The sequence below is a fragment of the Notamacropus eugenii genome, chromosome 4 (genome assembly GCF_028372415.1).
Source record: "Notamacropus eugenii isolate mMacEug1 chromosome 4, mMacEug1.pri_v2, whole genome shotgun sequence".
NCBI classification, from domain to species: Eukaryota; Metazoa; Chordata; class Mammalia; order Diprotodontia; family Macropodidae; genus Notamacropus; species Notamacropus eugenii.
Window position 1 is genome coordinate 416,986,682 of NC_092875.1, and position 21,586 is coordinate 417,008,267.

At 40.0% G+C, this 21,586-nt stretch overlaps 2 protein-coding genes across 5 annotated transcripts in view; one reads left to right on the top strand and one right to left on the bottom strand.

Annotated features, from left to right (window-relative positions):
• Positions 1-724: 724 nt before the first annotated feature.
• On the top strand, positions 725-15,449 carry SELENOP (selenoprotein P). The gene is made up of 5 exons (XM_072605718.1): positions 725-1,087; positions 5,130-5,345; positions 9,243-9,455; positions 11,601-11,718; positions 13,806-15,449. Exons 2-5 carry the CDS (start codon positions 5,143-5,145, stop codon positions 14,187-14,189), a joined length of 918 nt encoding a protein of 305 aa, XP_072461819.1. The 5' UTR covers positions 725-1,087; positions 5,130-5,142; the 3' UTR covers positions 14,190-15,449.
• Positions 15,156-21,586, bottom strand: part of CCDC152 (coiled-coil domain containing 152) — a 62,922-nt gene continuing 56,491 nt past the window's right edge. For 3 of the 4 annotated variants that reach the window (XM_072605719.1, XM_072605722.1, XM_072605720.1), the window contains 3 exons: positions 19,366-19,493; positions 17,708-17,794; positions 15,290-15,666 (listed from right to left, as the gene is read on the bottom strand). In XM_072605719.1, the coding sequence (XP_072461820.1) occupies positions 15,541-15,666; positions 17,708-17,794; positions 19,366-19,493 (341 nt within the window). In that variant the 3' untranslated portion in view covers positions 15,290-15,540. Of the gene's footprint in view, positions 15,667-17,707; positions 17,795-19,365; positions 19,494-21,586 lie in introns of all 4 variants that reach the window. The other variant, XM_072605723.1, reaches the window with a different exon arrangement.

Below are 21,586 nucleotides of genomic sequence, written 5' to 3' on the forward strand. Positions count from 1 at the left end.
GTGAAGGGCTATGAATAACAGGGATAGCTTGTATGCTGCACTGGTCCAGTTTCCTTCCTCTACCCGCATCTTAAAAGACCCTAAAAAGGCTTATAGCACTTTGGAGCACTCCTCTAGGAGAAGTTATGGAGGGACCGTGGGCAAGAATCCTCCAGAATTAGAGGTTAGATGGCTTAATCTGCACTTCCCGGGGGAGTACTCACATTGGTGAGATTCAGGATGCATGCAAGTATTAAGTATATAGACTATGTCTCTATGTGCTCTTCACGAGGGCCGAGACTGTCTCTCTGAGATGTCTTGTTTCCAGGGCTCTGAACACAGAAGGTGTCTGTCTGTTTTAATAGAATTGAAATTCTAAAGTAAAGAAGGAGGGATCCTGGGAGGCTCCTCCGGAGTTGGGCCCTGAATGCACCGAAATGATGCAAGAAAAAACCAACAGACTCCTTTTACAACTTGAAATAATAAATTCACCGCTCCCCTTCTCCATTCCCGCAGCAAACAAACACACGGTCCGGTCCTAGTTCCATAGGACTCGAAAGATCAACAGGTGAAGGACACTGACACACACATGCGCACACACGTACACACACACACACACACACACACACACACACACACAGCTCAACAGACAAAACGCAGAGCTCCCCCACCCCGCCCCAAAACCACAGCTTGCTGGCTCAGCACTCCTCTTTATAGCCTTGGAAAGAATGTGACTCGAAGGACCGCCTTACTCTTCCTCCCGCCCCCCGACTGTACCATTAAATCCAATCCACTGGGGAGGGGGAAATTTTAAAAAATAAGTTATATTATTATTTCGCCCATGCCCCTCACTCCCTCCGTTGCTGTGCACGGAACACTCGCTACCGTCAGTCACGTTAGTCACAGAAGGTCCCGAGTGAGCTGCTTCGCTTGCAAGGTCACGTCGGACTGGGAGCCCTGAACTCTGGACCGCAGCTGGGCAGGCGAAATAAACAAGCGGGATATAAATAGCGCCGGGGAGGACGGGCGCGGACTGGGAGCGCTGGGGCGAGGAGTCAGTGGCAGCTGCACACCTGGGCAGAGCCGGGCAGAGCGCCGCGGAGGGAGCGTAAGTGGGCACTCAGCTCTTCCTCAATCGGCAGCACTTCTGAACTTGGCAAACTTCTTTTCGTTTCTTTCTTCCTGACATGCCACTCAAAGACACAATGCATGCATAGTTACATGTACATACATTATACAGACTCACAATGCATGCACGTTCACACATCTGCAAACATATTATGCGCACACCACATAAAGGTAGTTTGTGGAAAGAAACGCCGTTAATAAATGGGGGTAAGAAAACGTCTGTCTGGTGTTGGGGTGCGGTCGGGGCATAGATAAGGGGCAAATCTCAAGGTGATGGTTTCTGGTTTTTCTGAAAATGTTTTCCAGTAAATCTCAAGGCTAGAGATCGAGGAGCTTTGAGATGACAACAGGGACAGGTTCCCTAAAAATAAAGCAGGGTGCAGTTTTGGCAGCATTTAGAGGGCAGCTCTAAACATCCATGCCTGCAAGTTTACTGTTTGCTCTGCAAGGGGTGAAAGGGCCGAGGAGGGAGTTGGAGAGCTCACCAGTGGCCACTTAGCCATAGAAAGTTAGCAGCTACTAAATGCCACCGACTGGATCAGCCCCTCAAGGCGTGGCACTTTCCCTTTCTGAGGCGCTGCACGGACGCTAGCCCCAAGGCGACTCAGGACCGAGCTGGCAAGCAGTGCCTCAACGAAGTCCTGGAACTTAAGCCACCAAGGGTTACGATTCCTGCACAAACTGGGCGGAGGGGGCGGCCCGGCCCCGCCTGGATGCTGTTTTCCTCTTTTCCAGGAGGGAACTTTCTGGGAAAGTTATGGGGTAGAAAAGTTGAGAATGCCAAGTGGAGGAGGATGAAGCTTTTCCGTATCGTTTTCCTTGTGTAAGGAGGCGTTTCCCACACATGCTTTGTAGGAAAGCTTTGAAAAGCGCTTTGGGAAGGTTGCAGTGGATGTGCTTTAATAATAATAATTAACATGTAGACGATCAACCCAGCCACCTATACTGTCAGTTCATTTGGGTCACGTAAGGTTGAAAATACAAATCATTTTAGAGAATATTTATTGTCCATAATAGGGAGTATCAAAAGGCTATGCCCGTAAATTAATAGCTAGCAGTGACTCGGTGCTTCAAGGTCTTTTGGATTCCAAGTCCAGAATTCTACCTGCTGAGCTATCATATGTTACATACAAAATGCCCTTAAGGCAAGTAGGCAGGAGACAGAATTGTTTCATGATTGTAGAGCATAAGGTTCTACGACTTTTCCTTTTGGGAGAGTCCATAGCATTGGCTCTGTTTATATGTCCACTTGTTTTTGCCGGGAACTCACTATTAAAGGGCAAAAGTATACAGTGCTAACACTACTTTCAAATAGTTAAAACTCAAGAGAAAAGTAGTCAGTAAAGCAGGAGTATTTTAGCCTTTCTAGTTATAAATTAAAAGTCTTTTAAAAGTGGAATTAAAGCTGTCAGATTAAAGTTGCCAAAGTTTTTACAAGTAATTTGTCTACGAAAACTATTTTGAATTACAATATCATTAAGGAGTATCCTAGGAAAATTTAAGTAGGTATAGTCCTGAAATCTTTTGTTTTTCACTCAGAGAACACCAGAGGGAGCTTCAGAATTATTTTACAGAATTATGCATCTGGAAATGGCCATAAGACCAGTTACACATGTTACACTTGCCTACATAGATAGAATTTTATCCTGTTTTTGAAGAGTAAAGTAATGTCATGTTCAAACACTTTGATTCTCCTCAACAGAAGGGCATACAAGGATCCAGATGAATCTTAGCATAGATTCCTAGTAGGAGCTACTATACAATAAAATCTTCAGCTACGTGCAGCAAAGCAGGCTAACTTAAAGCAGTGTCACCTTGTTCTCCAGGATCAGGAGCTTGTTTTGTTAATTTATTGGATAATGCATTGCCTTGACACTACGCCTCTCTTAGTCTCCCACCAAAGGCCGTTTCATCATTGCGAATAATTTTCTTACTAAGTTTTGATTTTTTAACAATTCAAAAAAATGTTCTTTTGATTGGTTCTGGGACTGCCATAAAACACAAGAGCACCCTGGGTTCGGAATTCTGACCTCATCCTTTACCTATATACTCCTGGGTTTAAGCCAGCTTCACTTGTGTTTTAGTAGTTTGGCTACATATTTGTCTGTAAAATAGCATTTCATTTTATAGTGATTTATCAGTTGCCTCTCCACTCAGAGAGCAGTACCTGGCAAGCACGTATGCTAGTCCTGATCTCATGTACCCCTTATTTTCTCAGTAGAGGCGGTTGATCCCCTAAAACTTTAAACTTCTGAAGCCCAGGGAGAATATCCCAGGTAAAATATATGTTCCTGTGGCTTGAGAAGTTACTTTGATGATAGCCGGATGCCCTTGGATAAGTAATTTCTTCTCTGAGCCTGTTTCCTCATCCTCAATGTGGAGAGAATAATATTTGCATTTACCTACCTCATAATGTTGTTTTGATGAAAGCATGTAAAATACCTTAAAGCACCATGTACATAATTTATGTAATAATTATTACCCACGGATTTCCCAAGTGAACTTAGGCTTCCGGGGCCATGTTTATCTTGGGATGAGCTGCCTTTAGGAATCTAAGGGCAGTGAACTTTAGGCAAACAGAACAGACTTTCAAGAAGGGGAGGCAAAATAGGGAGGCTTTAGGAGATAAAGAAACCCATACAATGATTCTAAAGCTAGCCTTCTTCATTTGGTGAGGCTTTTCTTGGCTGTCTTGGCTGTTTTAAGGCCAGTCATTTTGATTAATCCTCCAAATGTCTGGGTCCTTTTTTCAGTCCCCATAGAGAGGGTATTTTTAGTCTGAAGTCCATGGATAGATTTCAGTGATTCCTTAAATTTGAATGATGGGAATTACATTTTCAAAATAATTAAATCCTCCATAATTCTCTTTGCTTTATTTTAAGAATTTTAAACCATTGGCTTCATCAGACTACCAGAGGGATCCAAGTTAAAATTCCCTGTTAAGAGAGGAATGAAAGCAACAATCTATGTTGAGCAGGCAGACTCAAATAAGATTTTATTTAAAAAAAAACTAGTCAAATAACATGATTTATTTGCTAGAATATCAACTTTATACTAAACAAATACCTGAGTTTATAGAGGTATTAGACCAGAGTTTAAACTAGGATAGAGCCAGCCTAAGGGTCCTAAAATTTAGAGGGCAAATTTAGAAGTGCTTGTAATCCTAAAACAATGTAGAAACATCAGAGCCTAGTACCTAATTAGGATAATTAGTTAAAATAAGAAGCTTAGTTGCTTCCTCCGCAGGAGGCTGTATCCCAGGAGAACTCTCCCTCCCATAGCCTCTGAAGCCCCAGGACTTCATTGAGGTGTCCTGAGATTTGCTGGTTATTCTTCCTGCCTTGTCCCTCCCACCCCCATTTGGTGCTATTTCCTATGGCTACCCAAAATTTTCTAGTTATGACTCTATACTGAGCAGAACTTTTTGTTCTTTGCTTTTCCTTTTTCTTCTGGGCCACAGTCATTTAGCTGTTAAGATGGATATGGCTGAGCTGACTTACAATGTAAGTATAGCCCAATACAGTCTCAAAGACATTATAGTAGGTAGGATCTGAGTCCCAAGCGTTAAATTTTAGTTACTTGCCAGGAGTATAATCCTTGGAAGTGAAGCTTTGTGCTAACTTCAGTTGTATTTGGTATTTTAGAGCCCTACAGGGAGAGCACACATTTGTATCCTGGTGTAGTGTCTCTAGTGCTGGACTGGAGTCCGAAGAGTCCTGGGTTTAAACTCTGCCCTTGACACTAGCACTATGACCTTGAGTTCCGATCTTTCTGGGTCTCAATTTCCTCACATGTAAAATGGGAACACTAATAATTGTACCATTTGCTTCACCTTGTAATTCTGAAGACGAAATGAGATCACATCTCCTCAGATCGTAGCAGTGCTTGTCACTTATTAAATGCTAATAAACTCATTCATTCCTTCACTCATCATGAATGCTCAGCCCTTTGAAAACTTTAAGATGCTATACAAATGTCAGTGATTCATCATTGATACTATACAACAGTTTCCTTATTTCTAGGAAAACCTCCACAATGTGGAGAGGCCTGGGGCTTGCCCTGGCTCTCTGTCTCCTCCCCTTTGGAGGAACAGAGAGCCAGGCGCAAAGCATCCAGTGCAGAGAAGCTCCAAAATGGCACATAGGAGATGAAGATCCAATGCTGAACTCCCTGGGTAGAGTGACCGTGGTTGCTCTTCTCCAAGCCAGCTGATACTTGTGCCTTCTGCAGGCCTCCAGGTAAGATGCTTTTAAGGTTTTTCATTTATGCCCCGCACTTCCACAAAACATTTTATTTGTCATCTGTCTGATGCATGTCATAAAATGATTATGTATTGTAGTTCCCTGTGTTGGTGCATTTAGGATTCTTGATTCTAAGTTTCTTAAAGGCAGGAACTATGTCTTTTATTTGAATAGCTTTATATTGAATTTATATTTTGTTATATTGAATATAAGAAAATAAACAATTGTAATAAAAATATATTAAATATAAAGTAATATATAATAAATATAATATAAAATATATTAAATTTATGTTGAAAGCTTTGCAAGTTTTTTTTGGAACTCTGATAGTATCAAAGTGGGTATTTTAACCCTAGTACTGTTGATCATATCACATGTATATCTTCTTATTTTTTATTATACTTTTTTCCAATTATATGTAAAGACTATTTCTAGCGTTTTTACAAGATTTTGAGTTCCAGATTTTTCTCCTTTCCTCCATCCCTTCCCCATTTCCTAAAATGGTAAGCAATATATATAGGTTATATAGGGGATGCCTTCTCATCTGGTAGCACTCTTGTCCAGGTTTTCAGTGAGTCCTTTACAAAGGATTGCCTACTGGGCTGGAGACCTGCTTTTAGGTCTTCTTACATTTTGTGGGTACCAGTGCAGCTCTTGGTTTATCCACATTTTATCCCTTGATCTACATCCATGGAAGACAGCCTACCTGCTTTTCTAAAAACTCATTTCTTGAATATTTCTTTATGCCACTTTTTGTGTATAGGGTATCATTGGAAATATGTGGAAACCTATTTATGTCCATCATATATTTTTTCCTTGACCCTGGGATTAATTTTTGTTCTTTGGAAATCATGGTATGCTGAGATTCACAATCACAAAGTGCCACCCAGAGATCATGTTTGTTTAACATCTTGGATTTTTGTGCCAGGGATGGCTTAGGATCCTTAAAAATCACAGATTGATTCAGGTTGCTCTATTTCTTCTGTCAATTCATTGTCAGTTATCAGTCACTAGTATTTATGTACATATACGCATGTGTGTGCATATATATGTATATGTATACACACATATACTGCCATCCAAATGGATCTCATAGTCTGGATAATAGTCATTTTTCATCGTTTAGTTTTTTTCCTCTATTGATTGCTGTCATCCCTTTTGATTAATCATAACTCAAAATGAGGCAGTTCTATATATAGTGTTCTGGAGCTTGATTCAATTGCCCGTTTCATCTGAAAATAAGACTCTTTGAAGGACCTCAATATTTGTAGAGGACTCCTCTTCCACTGCATCTTTGAATAGGATGTCCTCCATGACTGTGGGCTGTGCCATTGGGAAGAATATGTCTCCCTGTTTTATCACTCACTTGATAGTATTAATTATTAAACATAGTTACCTCAGTGGTAGCATTTATTAAGAAGTATTTGCATGCTCTCAACATATGCATGAAAAATTCTGTGTTGGAATTTCACCTTTAATATCTATGAAGTGAATTCAATCTAGATTTCTTATTCACTGATCAACAAAGCAGGATCACATATTCTTGGCACCTTTTATTCCATAAGTACTGATTTATATTGAGTGCCTACTATGTGCCAGGTACTGTTCTAGGTGCTGGGATATGAAGACAAAACCAAAATGCCTTTAAGCCAATTTTATGTTGGTATGACTATGTGGTGGAGAAAAGTGTTTACAAAAGCTTACCTCATGCCTTCTCATATTTTTATCTAGGGTATTCTTGATATATGTATGTATGTATGTATGTATGTATGTGTGTATATATATATGCACATATATATATAATTATCAATTTTTGTCATCTAAAACCTTTATCTGTCTTATTTCTTTATTTACTAATTTTTATGGTCAATTATTCTCATATATTTGTAAAGATGGGAAGGTAGTTATATGATTGGGAGCTATTAATGTCCACTTGATCATCCTTAGTAAATGCATTGGAGACAGACAAAATATAAACTGACTGTCCTCAATGAGCCTTACATTCTAACTGACGGGAAAGGTATTTGTGATTTTTACACTGACACCTAATAAATGTTCGTTGATTCTTTCTAAAAAGGGGAAAGCTGTATTTTTAAAAGCGTATTAATTATATCTAAAACTTAACTGAGCACCACTTGTGTAGAACTGATGCCAGACATCTTTATAGACATCTTTATCCCAAAATTCACTGATTTAAAAACAAATAACCATAAAAAAAACTTCTTTAAATAGAAATCAGGCTATTAAATGTTTGGTGGTTTAGTGAATATGTATCTTTTTCACAGACTGTTGATCAAATTACAGTTGTTTTGGAATGTGCTTGAAGTATAATGGAAAGAATATTGGATTTGGAATTAGAGAACATGAGTCAAATCTGGCTCTGCTACTTCTTTGGGACTCCATCTCCTCTTCTGTAAAATGAAGAAGTTAGACTAGATATGATCTCTAATGTACTTTCCAATTCTAAATTCTGTGCATTTTCACAAAGAGAGTATCCTAGGCGAATGTCAGCACTAGCTTCAGTCCCTAGAAAAGGTGAATGCGACAGCATTTATCCCTGAAAGACTGGTAACTATTTCTGCCATTGAGCAACAACTCCACCAAATACACACACATATGCATACAAACACACACATATATACACATATATGTGTAAGTTTTGAGAAATTCAGGGAAGAAAAGGTGGTTCTGGCTTCCTTAGGGTGATCAGATTCACAGGGAAAGTGGAAAATATGGCTAAGGAGAAATTGTAATTTATTCAACAAACATTTATTGGGCACCCACTACATACAGAGCACTGTGCCCAGCACCTGTAGGAAGATAGGCATGACATGAATGTGATGAAAATGTGTCTTTCCTCAAAAACATTCAGAATAGTTACATTTTTAAAACTTCTAGCAACTTGGATTCTACATTTGGCACAGCCAAAAGTGAATTATGTTTAAATGGGCTATGCATCAGTGGTATTTGCCAAGACCTTCACTCCTCCATACCTATATTCCATCAGTGATCAGAGTATCTGTGAACAATCACATGTCACTGGACTTACTGACTCTGAAGCAAAACTGATGTTTTCACAATCACTGATTTCCAACTGTCACTGAAGAGGACCTGTTTCCCCTCTCTAACCCTTGCAGTGAGAACACAGATACCAGCGTTTGAGAACCAGGTCTTTCAGTCAATAACTGTATGCCTCAAGTGAATTGCTTAACGCCTCTGAGTTTCATCATCTGTAAAATGGGCACAATATTACTTGCATTGCCTATTCCAGCAGGGCTGATGTGAGGTTAAGTGAGGTTATGTAAAACTGCCTTGTCCTAAATACACGCAAATCATTTGTATTTTTGACCCATGCCTTCCTTCCCACATTCCATGTTCACACGGTTCAGGGTTGGCAGCTTAAGGCTAGTAGGACTCAGTATCTCTCCCAGATCTAATTGTGATACTGGCATTCCTATTCCATTATAGTTGACATCAACATCTCCGGGCTCCTCTAGTTCTGTTTCATCACCCTCACTACAACAACCTTTTCTGCAATCTCCAAACCTGCAATGTGAGCATGTTTGGATTGGCACTTTCTGTTCCCCAAAAGCCAGGTGGTCTACTCTTTACCAATCACACAGCTGGCTTGGGTGCTCCCTGGCACTAGTGCTGATGTTCTTTCTTGCCCTCAATTCAGACTGGGTTACTTTAGGCCAGAAGTTGTGGGATGGAGAAATAGAAAGAGGAAGAAAGATAGAAGAAAAAGGAAGGGAGACACAAAGATAGGGAAAAAAGAGGAAGTGAGGAATGAGAAGAGAAAGGGGGCTGCCGGGAGGCTGCTGATTCATAACACATAGGAATATATCTATTACTTAAATAAAATGAGAAATTTTTTCTTCCCAAACATTTTAGATTGGAAGACCTGCGAATAAAATTGGAAACAGAAGGATTTTCTGATATCTCATACATTGTTGTCAACCATCAAGGAAATCCATCTCAGTTAAATTTCAGAGAGCTAAAAGAGAAGATTTCAGAGAATATTACTGTTTACCAACAAGAAGAAAATCAAAAAGATGTCTGGACCACATTAAATGGCAACAAGGATGACTTTCTCATATATGACAGGTGTGTTCCTATATATAGAACCTCAGAGTTGAATGAAAGAAACCTGATGTTTTAAATTTATATATTTATAAAAAATATTTTTGCTTTATTACAAAACAAAATTTACATCAAAAGAAGGTCATCATTGTGTTTTGGTTTTATGTTTACATTTTTCCTTCTGAATAAGCAAAACACTTAATATTAGAATATTTTGCCTTTCTGGCACACATGGAAATAAGCACAACTGACTTCAGTAAATAGTGCAAAAAAACTTGTATTTTATGTTTCCATATTAGAATATTATTAAGAAGGATCAACTTCTGTATCATATGCAGTTCTCCTCAAAGTGATGTGGGGGTTCCTTTCACCCAAGGAGGAATAACATAGTCAAAGTTGGAGGCACCATGTCACGGTAGACAGGATGCTAGGCTTGGAGTCAGGTAGACTGAGGTTTGGATATATATGTCCTACACCCCTGTGACTGGACAAGTCACTTAACCTCACTGGACCTCAGTTTTCTCTTCTGTAAAATGAGGGGGTTGGACTCTTACGAGCCCTTTCAGCTCTAACTCTATGATCCTATGGCCTTTAGGATCCTAAAGGCCTGATCTTATTTATTATAAGAATTATCTAAATTTCTGAATTCTGGAGCATGTTTTATTCATACTATCCCCATTGAATTTGCATTAATCTACTCTTTAGGGTTGTAACTATGCTTCATGAAAGAATAAGGCATTTATATTTTTTTGGGAACCTCAATGGAAATATTTGATGTTTGGAATCATTTAGAATTAGCATTGTGCTTTATTTTAGATGGTCAAGCAGAGTGGACAAAACTATGTTGGGGCCTGAGTTATTCTAAGTTAGGCATTTTGGGGTGATGCACTAAAGTCCCCAATCTTTCATCTTCTTATTTCTGTACCAGCCACTGTTCCCCGGGGAAGGCATGGGCACAGATATGCCAACCTGTGGGATATCATATTTTAATATCCCCTGAATATTGGACCAATATGGTTGGGACTCTTCTGGGACCAGGACTAGGCAATTAGTTCCAGGGTTGCCTTCTTAGAATTTTTGCTCTATGTGGACAAATGGTACAGGGCAGGGGTATCAGATAAGCAGCAGTGGATGTAATGCTCCTGAACGAGATTAACTGTAATTGGAAAATATTTAGTAAGATAAGTAGAAGTACAATAAAACATATATAATGTTACTTACATGATCTTCTAAGTCTGTGTGTGGCCCACAGAGATCCTTACATATGGTTCAGTGGCCCCCATTTCTATTCAAGTTTAACCCTGCTGGTGTAGGGGACTCCTAAACAAACCAGTGTCTCTTCTCCAGCCATCCTGAATGTTACCTCCCTATTTAGGATGCCTCCAGATAGACCTGATCAAGGGTAAAGGAGGTTTCTCAAGGCTTGTCCTGCGCTAGTCTGATCTGATACTTCCAAATTCTCCTTAGAGGGTGGAAGCAAAATGATGATAGTGTGACGTAATTCTGACATTCCACCTGCTTAGAAGGAAGCCCACTGGGCTTACTAACGCCAGTTTCAAGGAACTCCAAGATTTAGAACCCTAATTATTTGATTGTTCCCCCCAATTTTTTTTTATATCCACCATTATTTGAAACAAGCCACTGTTGACTAGAATTTGGAAATCTTTGTGTTGTCCTGACATTTCTCATCCTAGTATCTGTTGTAATGTTTGGCATAAGGGACGAATGCCTCTTCTAGTGAATAAGTACAGTATAGAAGAAAGCAGCGCAGGCTCGGGCAAATTTTAACTATGTTACAAAACTTATTTTAACTATGTTATAAAACCTATGTTACGAAAAACATAATTAATTGTAACTCTGTTACAAAACCTATTTACAAATATCTCGCTTGACTCTGGTGACATAATTTCAAGTTAAAAAAGTTAGTAAACTTTTAAAATGCTATATTCCTGCTTATTATAAACTACTATAACATGTCATTCAGTTGAGGCAGATCTCCCCTTTGTATTCCACCCAAGGAAATTTGTTGTTCAAAGTGCATTCACAGTATGGCCCACAGTATTAGGATGAGGTTCCAGGATAGACGATAATGTTTTAAGAATTCAGCATGGTTACATTTTTTTTTTAAATGATGATATGATATGATCTTTGTATTTTGTCTTTGTTTAGATGTGGCCGTCTTGTGTATCATCTTGGTTTGCCTTATTCCTTTCTGATTTTCTCATATGTGGAAGAAGCCATTAAAATTGCTTACTGTGAAAAAACCTGCGGAAACTGCGCATACATGGTATTTTCATTTAATTAAGTCTAGGGGGAAAGGAAATAATTCTAGGGGATGTTTAATAAAGTTGGTGTTTTGTGACTAAGCTAATCAACATCAAAATACTTTACAACAAAATTATTAAAACTTCAATCCATTTTTCATTATGCTAGGTCCATTTTTGAAAAAGTTTTAACAGCCATGCATGATGCCATCTAGACTGCCAATACCCAAGTTATGTTCCCATTATTGACACTAGCTGGCATTGCTGTTACCGACAGAAAATTGTTTTGCTTATAATTTATATTTCATGGGAGAACTTCAAAGCATTTTCTGTCTAAGGGATTTGCATTTCCATAAAAACTTATTAAGATATAAATTGAGTGTGGGGGTCCCCAGATAGCGAGATACTAGACTATTAGTGATTTACCTGGAATCTTTCTCCTAATAGTAGAACTGATTATCATGATACTTGACCATGGTGCCCACTGGATCTAAAGAGCAAATGCAGCTTCCAGTACCTAATTAGAATTTTCTCTCTATATCTGGTGCTTTGCTATAAGGCTCTGCACATAGTAGGTATTCAAAATGTACTTATGGAATTGAGAGGAATCATGCTGTTTTATGTGATTCATGTTGAGGCACAAAAAGGTTCCTGACTTTAGTCATCTCTTTCACATCTTTCTGATTTCCTCCTTTGGTGCTTTGGGATCACCTGGATCTGCACCTGAGCATGACAGCCACATGGAAGGTCCCTTCCAGATTTAAATTTACAATCCTGCCTTCTAGAAATAGCCTAATTACAAAATGTCTTACAGAAGTAATGAAAGCCTAATTTTAATGCTGGAGAAACCTTAGGAATTCCTTAAAGAGAAGATAGTGAAAGAGAAGAATATATCTATATCTATCTATATATGCATAGATACAGATATATACATGTACATGTCTACACATATACATCTGAGCATGTATGTGTGTACAGTGCCAATTTGACGTGCAACAACTTCTAATAAGTTAATTTCTGAAAAGTTACTTAAGAGATTAATTTGTTCTATCATTCTGTTACTTTGGTTAGAGATCTCCACTCTTTTAAACACTTATTCAAACTGTTCATAAATAAAGGTCAAATGCTTCCAGGGTCTTCATTAACACAGGTGGTAATGAAGGCATGATTTTTAAAAACTGCTACCCAGCAGTTATATACTAATAACTCAGTGCAAGTCTCTTAACATGTGAGGCCTAGCATTGGAGCACACATCCCTGAAATGCTCTGACTTCCTGAACTGATTTTAGTGTATTTGATTTTTGAAGAGAAAAAATTAGATTTAGGCTTGATTTTGAGCTGCTCCACCAACAGGCTTTGAGATTCCCCATCCTATTCATCTCCCTTTCCTTACCCACCAGTGCCTTGATGAAACTTGGAGTCCTAAATAAATAGGTTAGTAAATTGTTAACTTTGGTTGGCAGTGCTCTGGTTGGCACTGGACTTACCAATGAAGCTATTGTGTTAGGGAGAGTTAAAAAGGAACAACAACCAACTTTAAAAACAATCCTATTGTATGAAGAACTACCTGTTTTGCAGAGCGTATGGCTAGCATTTTGGGTGTCAGTTACAGGCTAATTTGCCTTGGAAACAATTCTGGACAACATGCATATTGCTGACCTAGTCATGTAGGCCAACTAATAGCAGTGCCTAACTGTCTGGAGGCCTTTATCCATAACATCATATTCAGCTTCTGTGTATGGAAATGCAAAGTAGTGGCATTAACTCAGGTGAAAAATACTTTGAAATCTTTCCATTTTTGTAAACTATAAACACAAGGGTTTTTCTGTAATAGCAGTGACAACCAGTGCTAGCCACGATAACGTGACTTTAGCAGTTTTACTGTCTAGATGGTGGGCAGTGTGATAACCTGTTTTAATAGTGTGCTAACCGGAATAAGGGAAAGATAACTGAATAATAACTGTACATTTGCTGTGTCAGAGGTGGATCATTTCTCTGAATCATCTTCAACTTATTGCTGTTATTATTATTATTTCCTCTTAAGTCAAGTGGAGATGTTTTAATAGAGCTGTTGATAAGTGGCTTATTTAGTGGTACTGCTCTGTTTCAGACTCCAGATGATGAAAGCTTTTGTAAGAATGCATCTTTGGTAACTGAGGAAGAAACAACTCCAACCCCTCAGCCTCACCCCCACCACCATCATCACCACCATCACCATGACCACCACGACCACCACCACCACCACCACCACCAGCATCACCAGCAGCATCACCAGCATCACCACAGGCATGGGCACAAGCCTGCAGAGAATGAGAAAGCAGAAGGTTCTGAGACAGCTGTTGATGCTCACTCTCCGCAAGGCCTTCATCATCACAGGCACAAAGATCACCCAGGGAGTCAAGAAAATCCAGAAATCAGGGTTTTGGAGCTTTCTGTTCCAAGAAAGAAACTCTGACGAAAGAAAGTTTCTGGCTGTGCAAACCAGCTCCTCTGAAATTTGTCCCAAGGGTCAGAGTCAGCTCCTAAGAGCTGATGCTGCCACTGTCGACATTTGATATTTGAGCGTTTAGGCAACTCAGTCACCTGACGGTGTAAAGGCACTACGCTTCCTTCCTCATGCAGCTGACAGGGGCAACGGGCGGAGGAAAACATCACTGAGTCTTGACAGTGACGTTCGCCTCCAGCTGCCTGATATCCTGGTCGGCAGCTTGAGCCCACAGAAGCCGGCACTGTTTGAAAATGAAAAACTAAGACAGGAAGTTGAAAATGATCTACAAATTAAACATTTTTAGATGTGAAAAAAAACCCCCTCCAAGTTTGGACATGATTCCACTACCAGCTAGTTGGTAGTGAAAATAAATTTGTTTTTAAAAAAGTTTTAGTATTTGTCCATTTCACAAACTACCCAGTTAATAAAAAGTGATCCTAAATTAGAATTGAATTTGTGAAAAGATTTGAAAATCAGAACTTTAAGCATTCAAGTGACTACTATATTGGCTTCCAAAATGAGCATTTCCTGCCAAAGAAACTGTGACCCAAACCACATTATGTCAGTGCCAACCAAAAGGTGACTGCAGCGTCTGGTTAATGTGTCTTTCTTGTTTCTCTTCCTGTGTTCTGTTTGCATTAATGAAGAGAGAAGCTGAAACTATAACCTAGGGGCTTCTGTTGGAAAATTTGCAAGTCAGAATGGAAGAAAAACAAAAAAAACACATTTACCTTGTTTTATATTACTTTTCTCTTTAGAGATCTTTTTAATGCTACTTTTTCTAAGCTGAGAAATTAAAGAATCACACCTCATAGTTCAAGGTGCAAGAACACAGTGCCTGTTAACTTTGCTTTAAAAAGTGTATATGAAACCACATTACTTAAAATAACAGCTTTTTATTGTTGTACACTTTTGTATTTTAACTCATCTATTTGATTTTGGAGAGTTAGATATAGGAATAAAACTTCTGCAATGTCTGTTTTCTTTATTTAGTCCTACATCACAACTGATTAAACATCTGAGAGTGTTTCTTTAGAAAGATCTGGAGATGAAAGAATAGAAGACTGGCATCTTATTAGCAGGTTACTTAGAAAGTATTCCCATAGTCAATGATGGTTCAGTAGGTAAATTTACTTCTATGGACCTGAACTCTTTTATGGTTAATACTAATAAGCAAGAATGGCAACTAGAACTTGAAAATCTGATAATTGTGTGCGATTGCAAAAAAGATGAACAAACTCTCAATAAAACAAAGTTGAAGCTTTATGTATGTGTGTTTGTTAAATTAGCTATCTGTGTGATACTGACCTATGGCAACTGTAAAGAGGCTGACTGGCACATCGAGTCATAGTTGTGATCAAGGCCTTTTTCGCTTGAGGTGAGGATCCTTGCTAACGGCAGCAAGGTGGTGCTCTAAATCTCGAATGGTATCACGGAGAATGGCAATTTCCTTGTTTTTTTCTTCTTGGAGATGCTGGAGCTTCTAAACAAAGAAGCAAGTATTTTGTTAGTCCAATATAGGAATGATAGTTTGCATTTGCACTTTCCTCAGTATCCACAGCAACCCTATGAGGCAGAAGGGATTTGTTTGGTTTTGCTGTAGGGAAGTACTTGTGTGTTCATTCTTCATTGCTTAAGAAGACCATGCCATCAGAGAAATGATGACATGACTTGCACTTGACTTTTTTTTTTCTTTTGAGTGAGGGAGGGCTGTGCAGATCACCAGCCTCACTTCTCCTCCAGAGCCATCTGAATCCAGTGACCAGATATTCATCAGGATGACTGGAGATGACCCAGGATGAGGCAATTGAAGTTAAGTGACTTGCCTAAGGTCACACAGGTAGTGAGTGTGTCTGAGGTGACATTTGAACTTGGGTCCTCCTGACTCCTACACTGGTGTTCCATCCACTGCACCACCTACCTGCCCCCTTGCTGTAGGGAAACTCTTTTGTAGTGAAACTCCCTCTACCAAAGCAGAATGGCAACTACTTTGTTTCTTAGGGTCTTATTGCCATGTGGGATACTTAGAGCTTTAGTGACTTGACTAGGGTCACAAAGCTAGTTAGTGCAAGTGGTGGGATCTGGACTCAGGTCTTCCAAACTGAGGCTGGCTCTACTTTGTCATGAGTATCAAATTTTAAAGGACAATTTTCTTCTTCATTTAGAATTTTTCAAGACAATCATATAGGTCTTGTGATACCACACAGCACAATGTGTTAAAGAGTGTATGGCCTATGAAGGGTGTGGTCTTAGGATGAATATATTTACATTTTAGTAATGTCACCTCAAATTCTCATGTGCAATGTTTTCTAATGTCCAACTTAATGAGATCTTACAAATGGCACCCTTCATAATAAAAAAAATCTCAGATAATGAAGATACAAATACTAACATATTTGACCATCACTTTTCACCTTCTAGGTTGTTATAAACATTATGTTATAAACAGTTATGAACATTATGTTTTCAGGCTGGTAGGAATCTTTTATCTTTCTAGTTTTTTGGGGGTAGCTTTACATCTTCACAATATCCCTATGAGTTATCATGAGTAAGGAATAATTTAAGTTTTTTCATTTTGGTGACATATTTAAACACCATGTCCTTGATATTTCTCAGATGCCTGAATACTACATCTTCACTACCCCAAGGAACATGAGATGGTTAAGTACTGTAAGGAAGGAGTTTTTCGAGGAAGGATAGTAACTTCCCTGATCAGGCCCCCTTTACAAAAGCCATCCTGCCACATGAGGGATCATTGGCTTGAGAAGCCTGCAAAGCATGAGCACAGAATTACTACAGAGAACAGAATGGGGCAAACAGAAGAGAAAACTTCTGGAGGTTCCTCACCTGCCTTAAACTCAAACTCCTGCCTAGTAATTCCAGTGTCTGTCCCAGTAATGTTTCTATTTCACCCCTTCCCCCAAGAACTCAAACAGGGAAATGAGTTGGGGTTTGCATTGGATGTGGGATGTATTTGAGTTTGCCTCCTGACACTGATATTGACCTGACCCCCTTACTCTTTCTCAGGTGAGACCAGCCTTTGGTCATGTGCCTGTATCAAGTTATACAGGGTATTCTACCCTTGACATGATTTGGGGGTCCTGGGTGGAGGAAGAAATGGAAATGATTTGTGGATAGTTAATAGTTCAACAAATATATGATGAGCACCAACTCTGCATGGAATTGAGTTGGGAAATGCATTTTGGCATATCATAGTTACAGTGATTCATTTCATCTTTTGATTTATATTTTAGCTTCTGACTAATACAGATTGGTTACAAAGTGACTTTTAGGGGTTTGTGGGGATGTCTCAGTATTGAATGGAAGATCTGTAACTGTGTTTTGGAAGATATTTGGGCATATGGGCTATGAAGCCCAACCCTAGCTCAACATCATTCATATCTATCAAGTAGGGTTCTGCCTAGGTCTATAAAAGGAGCCAGATTTACCACTTATTATTTAATCATTGCTTAGCTACTGACCTCCAATAAGAGTCATAATGAAAGAAAAAAAAAATCACGTACCCTTCTATAGATATTCCGAGGCAAAACAGTGGAATCAGGATATGGTTTTGCTGATTTCATCTGAACTCTTGCCAGCTGAGCATTAAGCTGAATCAAATACAAAAAAATTTCAAATTTAAAATGATATAATTCATTACAGTGTTTTTATATCTATACCACAGGTACAATCCCTTCCCTACTTTTTGTGTATAATATTAAGCTACTCTATATATTAAACTATCTAATTTGTGATGTAAAGTCTTCTTTTTAATAGTTCCTTTAAAAATTTGTACAAGTTTTAAAAATTCCTTGTTTTTTTAGATCATATTCTTTATCAGATATACACATTTCCACCACAGAACTCTTCCTTGTAACAAAGTAAAACAGATTACAATCATTGTCATGGTTAATGGACCTGCCCGTATGAGCCTAACTTCTCCTCCTGTACTGGTTCTCCAGCACTCAGGAGAGAGGAGAGAGTTGTCATCTGTGTTCCAGGAATAAGAATGATCATGATAATTACTCAGAGTTTGGTTTTCTTTAGGAATGATTCTTATTCTTAAGAAAGTAAGATTTCCCAAACAAGACCAAAAACCATTTATTGTTTATTAAAGGGATGTTATAAATATTTTCAAATAAGCAAATGTCTTGTATTTTGACAAGTGTATTACATAAAGAAAAATTTTCTTAAGGTGTTTGCTTCATTCAAATCCCAAAAATTTAGTGCAAAGCGTCCATTTTTCATCAGTTTAATACTCTCTTTTGGACTTGAAGGATGCTAGCTTTCCCCTGCTTTCTGCTACATTCTCTCCTTTATACCAGAAAGCCTGGCCTAGCAAGGGAAGAGATCCAGGACAAATAAGTGCTCACAGAAGGCTGGAGATTCCTAGATTAAGGGTCAAGTTCAGAAAAATAAGTGTAGAGATTCTTGATTAACAGGCAGTGTGGTGTACAGTAAAAAGCAGGGGATATGGAATGAAGGGGTTTCTGCTATCTGCTTGTTCCCTTATGTTTGTACTAATTATGGTCCTGCCTGTGTATCATAGGATCAGCCTTCCTCTCACTGGCCCAGCCTGACCTGAACTGGTCACCACATCACTGGCCCCTGCCGGGTCAGGATCCCAGCTAGACCTAACTCAGGGCCAACACACCACAGGTGAACACATCTGCCATTCCCAATGGTGGTTCACTGTAGGATGCTTCAGAGACACACGACTAAGGCTTAGTGCCAGAACCCTGGCCATGGAGTCAGGAAAAATTAGGGTCCAAATGTCACCTCAGATAATGATTAGCTAGGTGACTTGAGGCAGAGCATTTAACTTTTCTGGGCCTCAGTTTCCTCATCTGTAAAAGGGGGTTGCATTTGATGAACTCTCAGGTTGTTTTCAGCTCCAGAGAGTTAAAAAATATTAAGAAATGAGAAGACCTTGAGGAACTTGTTCTATTGTTTCGCTAGCTCAGTAGAAGTTTTTTTAATTCAACACAACATTTTTGTTAACCCTTTTCACAATTTTTAGGTCAAAGGGATACCTTTAACTGTTGACAGGGAATGTCTGATACCCGAAACACAGTGTTCTGGGTTGTGTTTTCAATCTTATTTAACTCTGGACTCGTTTGCTTCTGCTATGTATACACATCATGCTGGAGGTTTTAACTCAATCTGACTTCCTGAGAACTACCTCTATCTGCAGTTTGATTATCTCATTCTGCTTTTCCATATCTTGAGCTCTTAACTTTGCGGTCAGCTCTGAAATCTCCATTTCCTTTTTCTCCATCAGTTCTTTGTGTTTTTCTTCCTTTAGTTCAACTAATAAAAACACAAACACCAGAGGATATTTTAGTAATACGATTTAAAAATACCTGAACCTATGGTCTAGGAAACACAAGAGATCAAAACATGATTCAAACAAAATAAATCCGTTTCCAAAAAGCGATGCAGGGTTCCCAAGCACTTTCCTATTCTTGCTCCAGAATGTCAGTGATAGTAACAAGAGCGATCATTTACATAGTTTGCAAACACGTTATAAATGCTAACTCCTCCGATCCTCACGACAACCCTGCAAACAAGGTTGGCAGATTCACGCTTCGCAGACAACGAAGCGGAGGCACAAGAAGCAGCGGCGGCTCCGGCCGGCCGGGAAGGGATTCGCTTGGGGTCACACAGATACCAAGGGTCCGAGGCTGGACTTGAACTCAGGTCTTCCCGGCTGCAGGTCCGGGCACTAGAGAAGCGGTGAGACCGAGTCAGTGACGAAATGACACCCAGGCCGGCTCCGGAGGGAGCCCCCGAGAGAAGCCCCCGGGGCCGCCGGGGACGGCGAAGCGCCCACAACGTCGTCGGGAAACCTTGGAGCCCGAGGGGTCCGGCCCCCTGGCAGGGCCGGGATTCAGCCCTCCCTGTAGGGGCCGCGTGTCTCGGGATCGGCCGGTCTAAAGTGCCGGGTTCTAAAGAAGCCGCCGCCTCCGGGACGGCGGTCCGAGGGGCCGGAGGGGAAGCCGGGGAGCTGCCGGGGAGCAGCGGCACCCTGGAGGACTGCGCGAGCCGAGCGCGCCCCCTGCCTGCCTTGCTCTGCCCTTCGCGGGGTTCCCGAGGTTGGAGCGCACGTGCCATCCTCCAAGACTTAAGGGACTCCCAAAGACCCCAAACGTATTTCCGCCCGATGGAGGAGAGGAAAACGAAAGATACGCGGATGGTTTTGTCCTTCACATTTTCCTCCTCCGTCATGTAGCGTTTTGTAAAACGGGCCGCCAACAGAACATCGTGAAGCCCGTCTTTTCTGGGTGTCAGAACTCGCTGCATGTGGTAAAATGCCTTGAAGTTCGCCGACAATATTGGTGATCCTCGAGGGTGCGATCACTGCAGACTCTCGCTGATTTAACTTCAGACGCTCTACACTGGGGCCACTCTTGTAGCAGAACGCTGCGGCCCCAAACGCCCTGGACTTGGAATCCGAAAGCCAGGCCTCAGTCCCTGGCCTGTGGCTCCTGGGTGCCTCACCGGAAGGTGCGCCCCTTGGAAGCAGTATTTCTCATGGTGTTTGACTGCGTTATCAGCGCCTAGCACGGGGCTCTGTGCAGAGTTGGCCCTCACTGAATGCCTTCTGTTCATTCGTTATCTGTGTGATCTGGGGCAGCTCCTTGGATCTTAGTAACAGCGAACTGTTCAATAACACGTTTCCCTCACAGGATTGTTGTGAAGACACAATAAGACAATGTGCATACACCCTTTGTAATGATAAAGCACCATAGTAACTATGGTAACTATTATTACTTCCAGTTGGCATACAAGCGATTATAAACTTCTTAAAGATATCTAGAAGAATTTTCTTTAAACTGGATATAAATCACAACTAAAGAACGTGTACACGCATATGGACACATACACACACATAGGAATATCCTGACCCTTATAGTTTAAGGTCTCATGGAGCACGTACTACATCTCTCATTTCCTTTGATACACTGATATAACATTCTGCTTACATTCAGTAAATATTTTATATGAACGTAGAGGCCGCCAGATGGAGCAGTGGATAGTGCTGGGCTTGGAATCAGGAAGACCTGAGCTCAAATTCAGCCTCAGAAATGCCCTAGCTGTGTGACCTTGGACAAGTCACCTAACCTCTGTTTGCCCCAGGAGAAGGAAGGCAAACTACTCCAGTATCTCTTCTAAGAAAACCCTGTGGAAAAAGGTCCATAGGGTCATGACTCAAACCACTGAATAACAACACTACCCATTTTCAAACTGCATGGAATATGACTCAAAAGGGATCTTTACTGGAAAGAGAATACTTTGTTAAATTATAAATGGCAGGCATATAAAATATCCAAATACATTTTCTATTTCAATTCAAAGCACAAACTTTTAAATGATATATTGTTTCATAATACAAATTAATT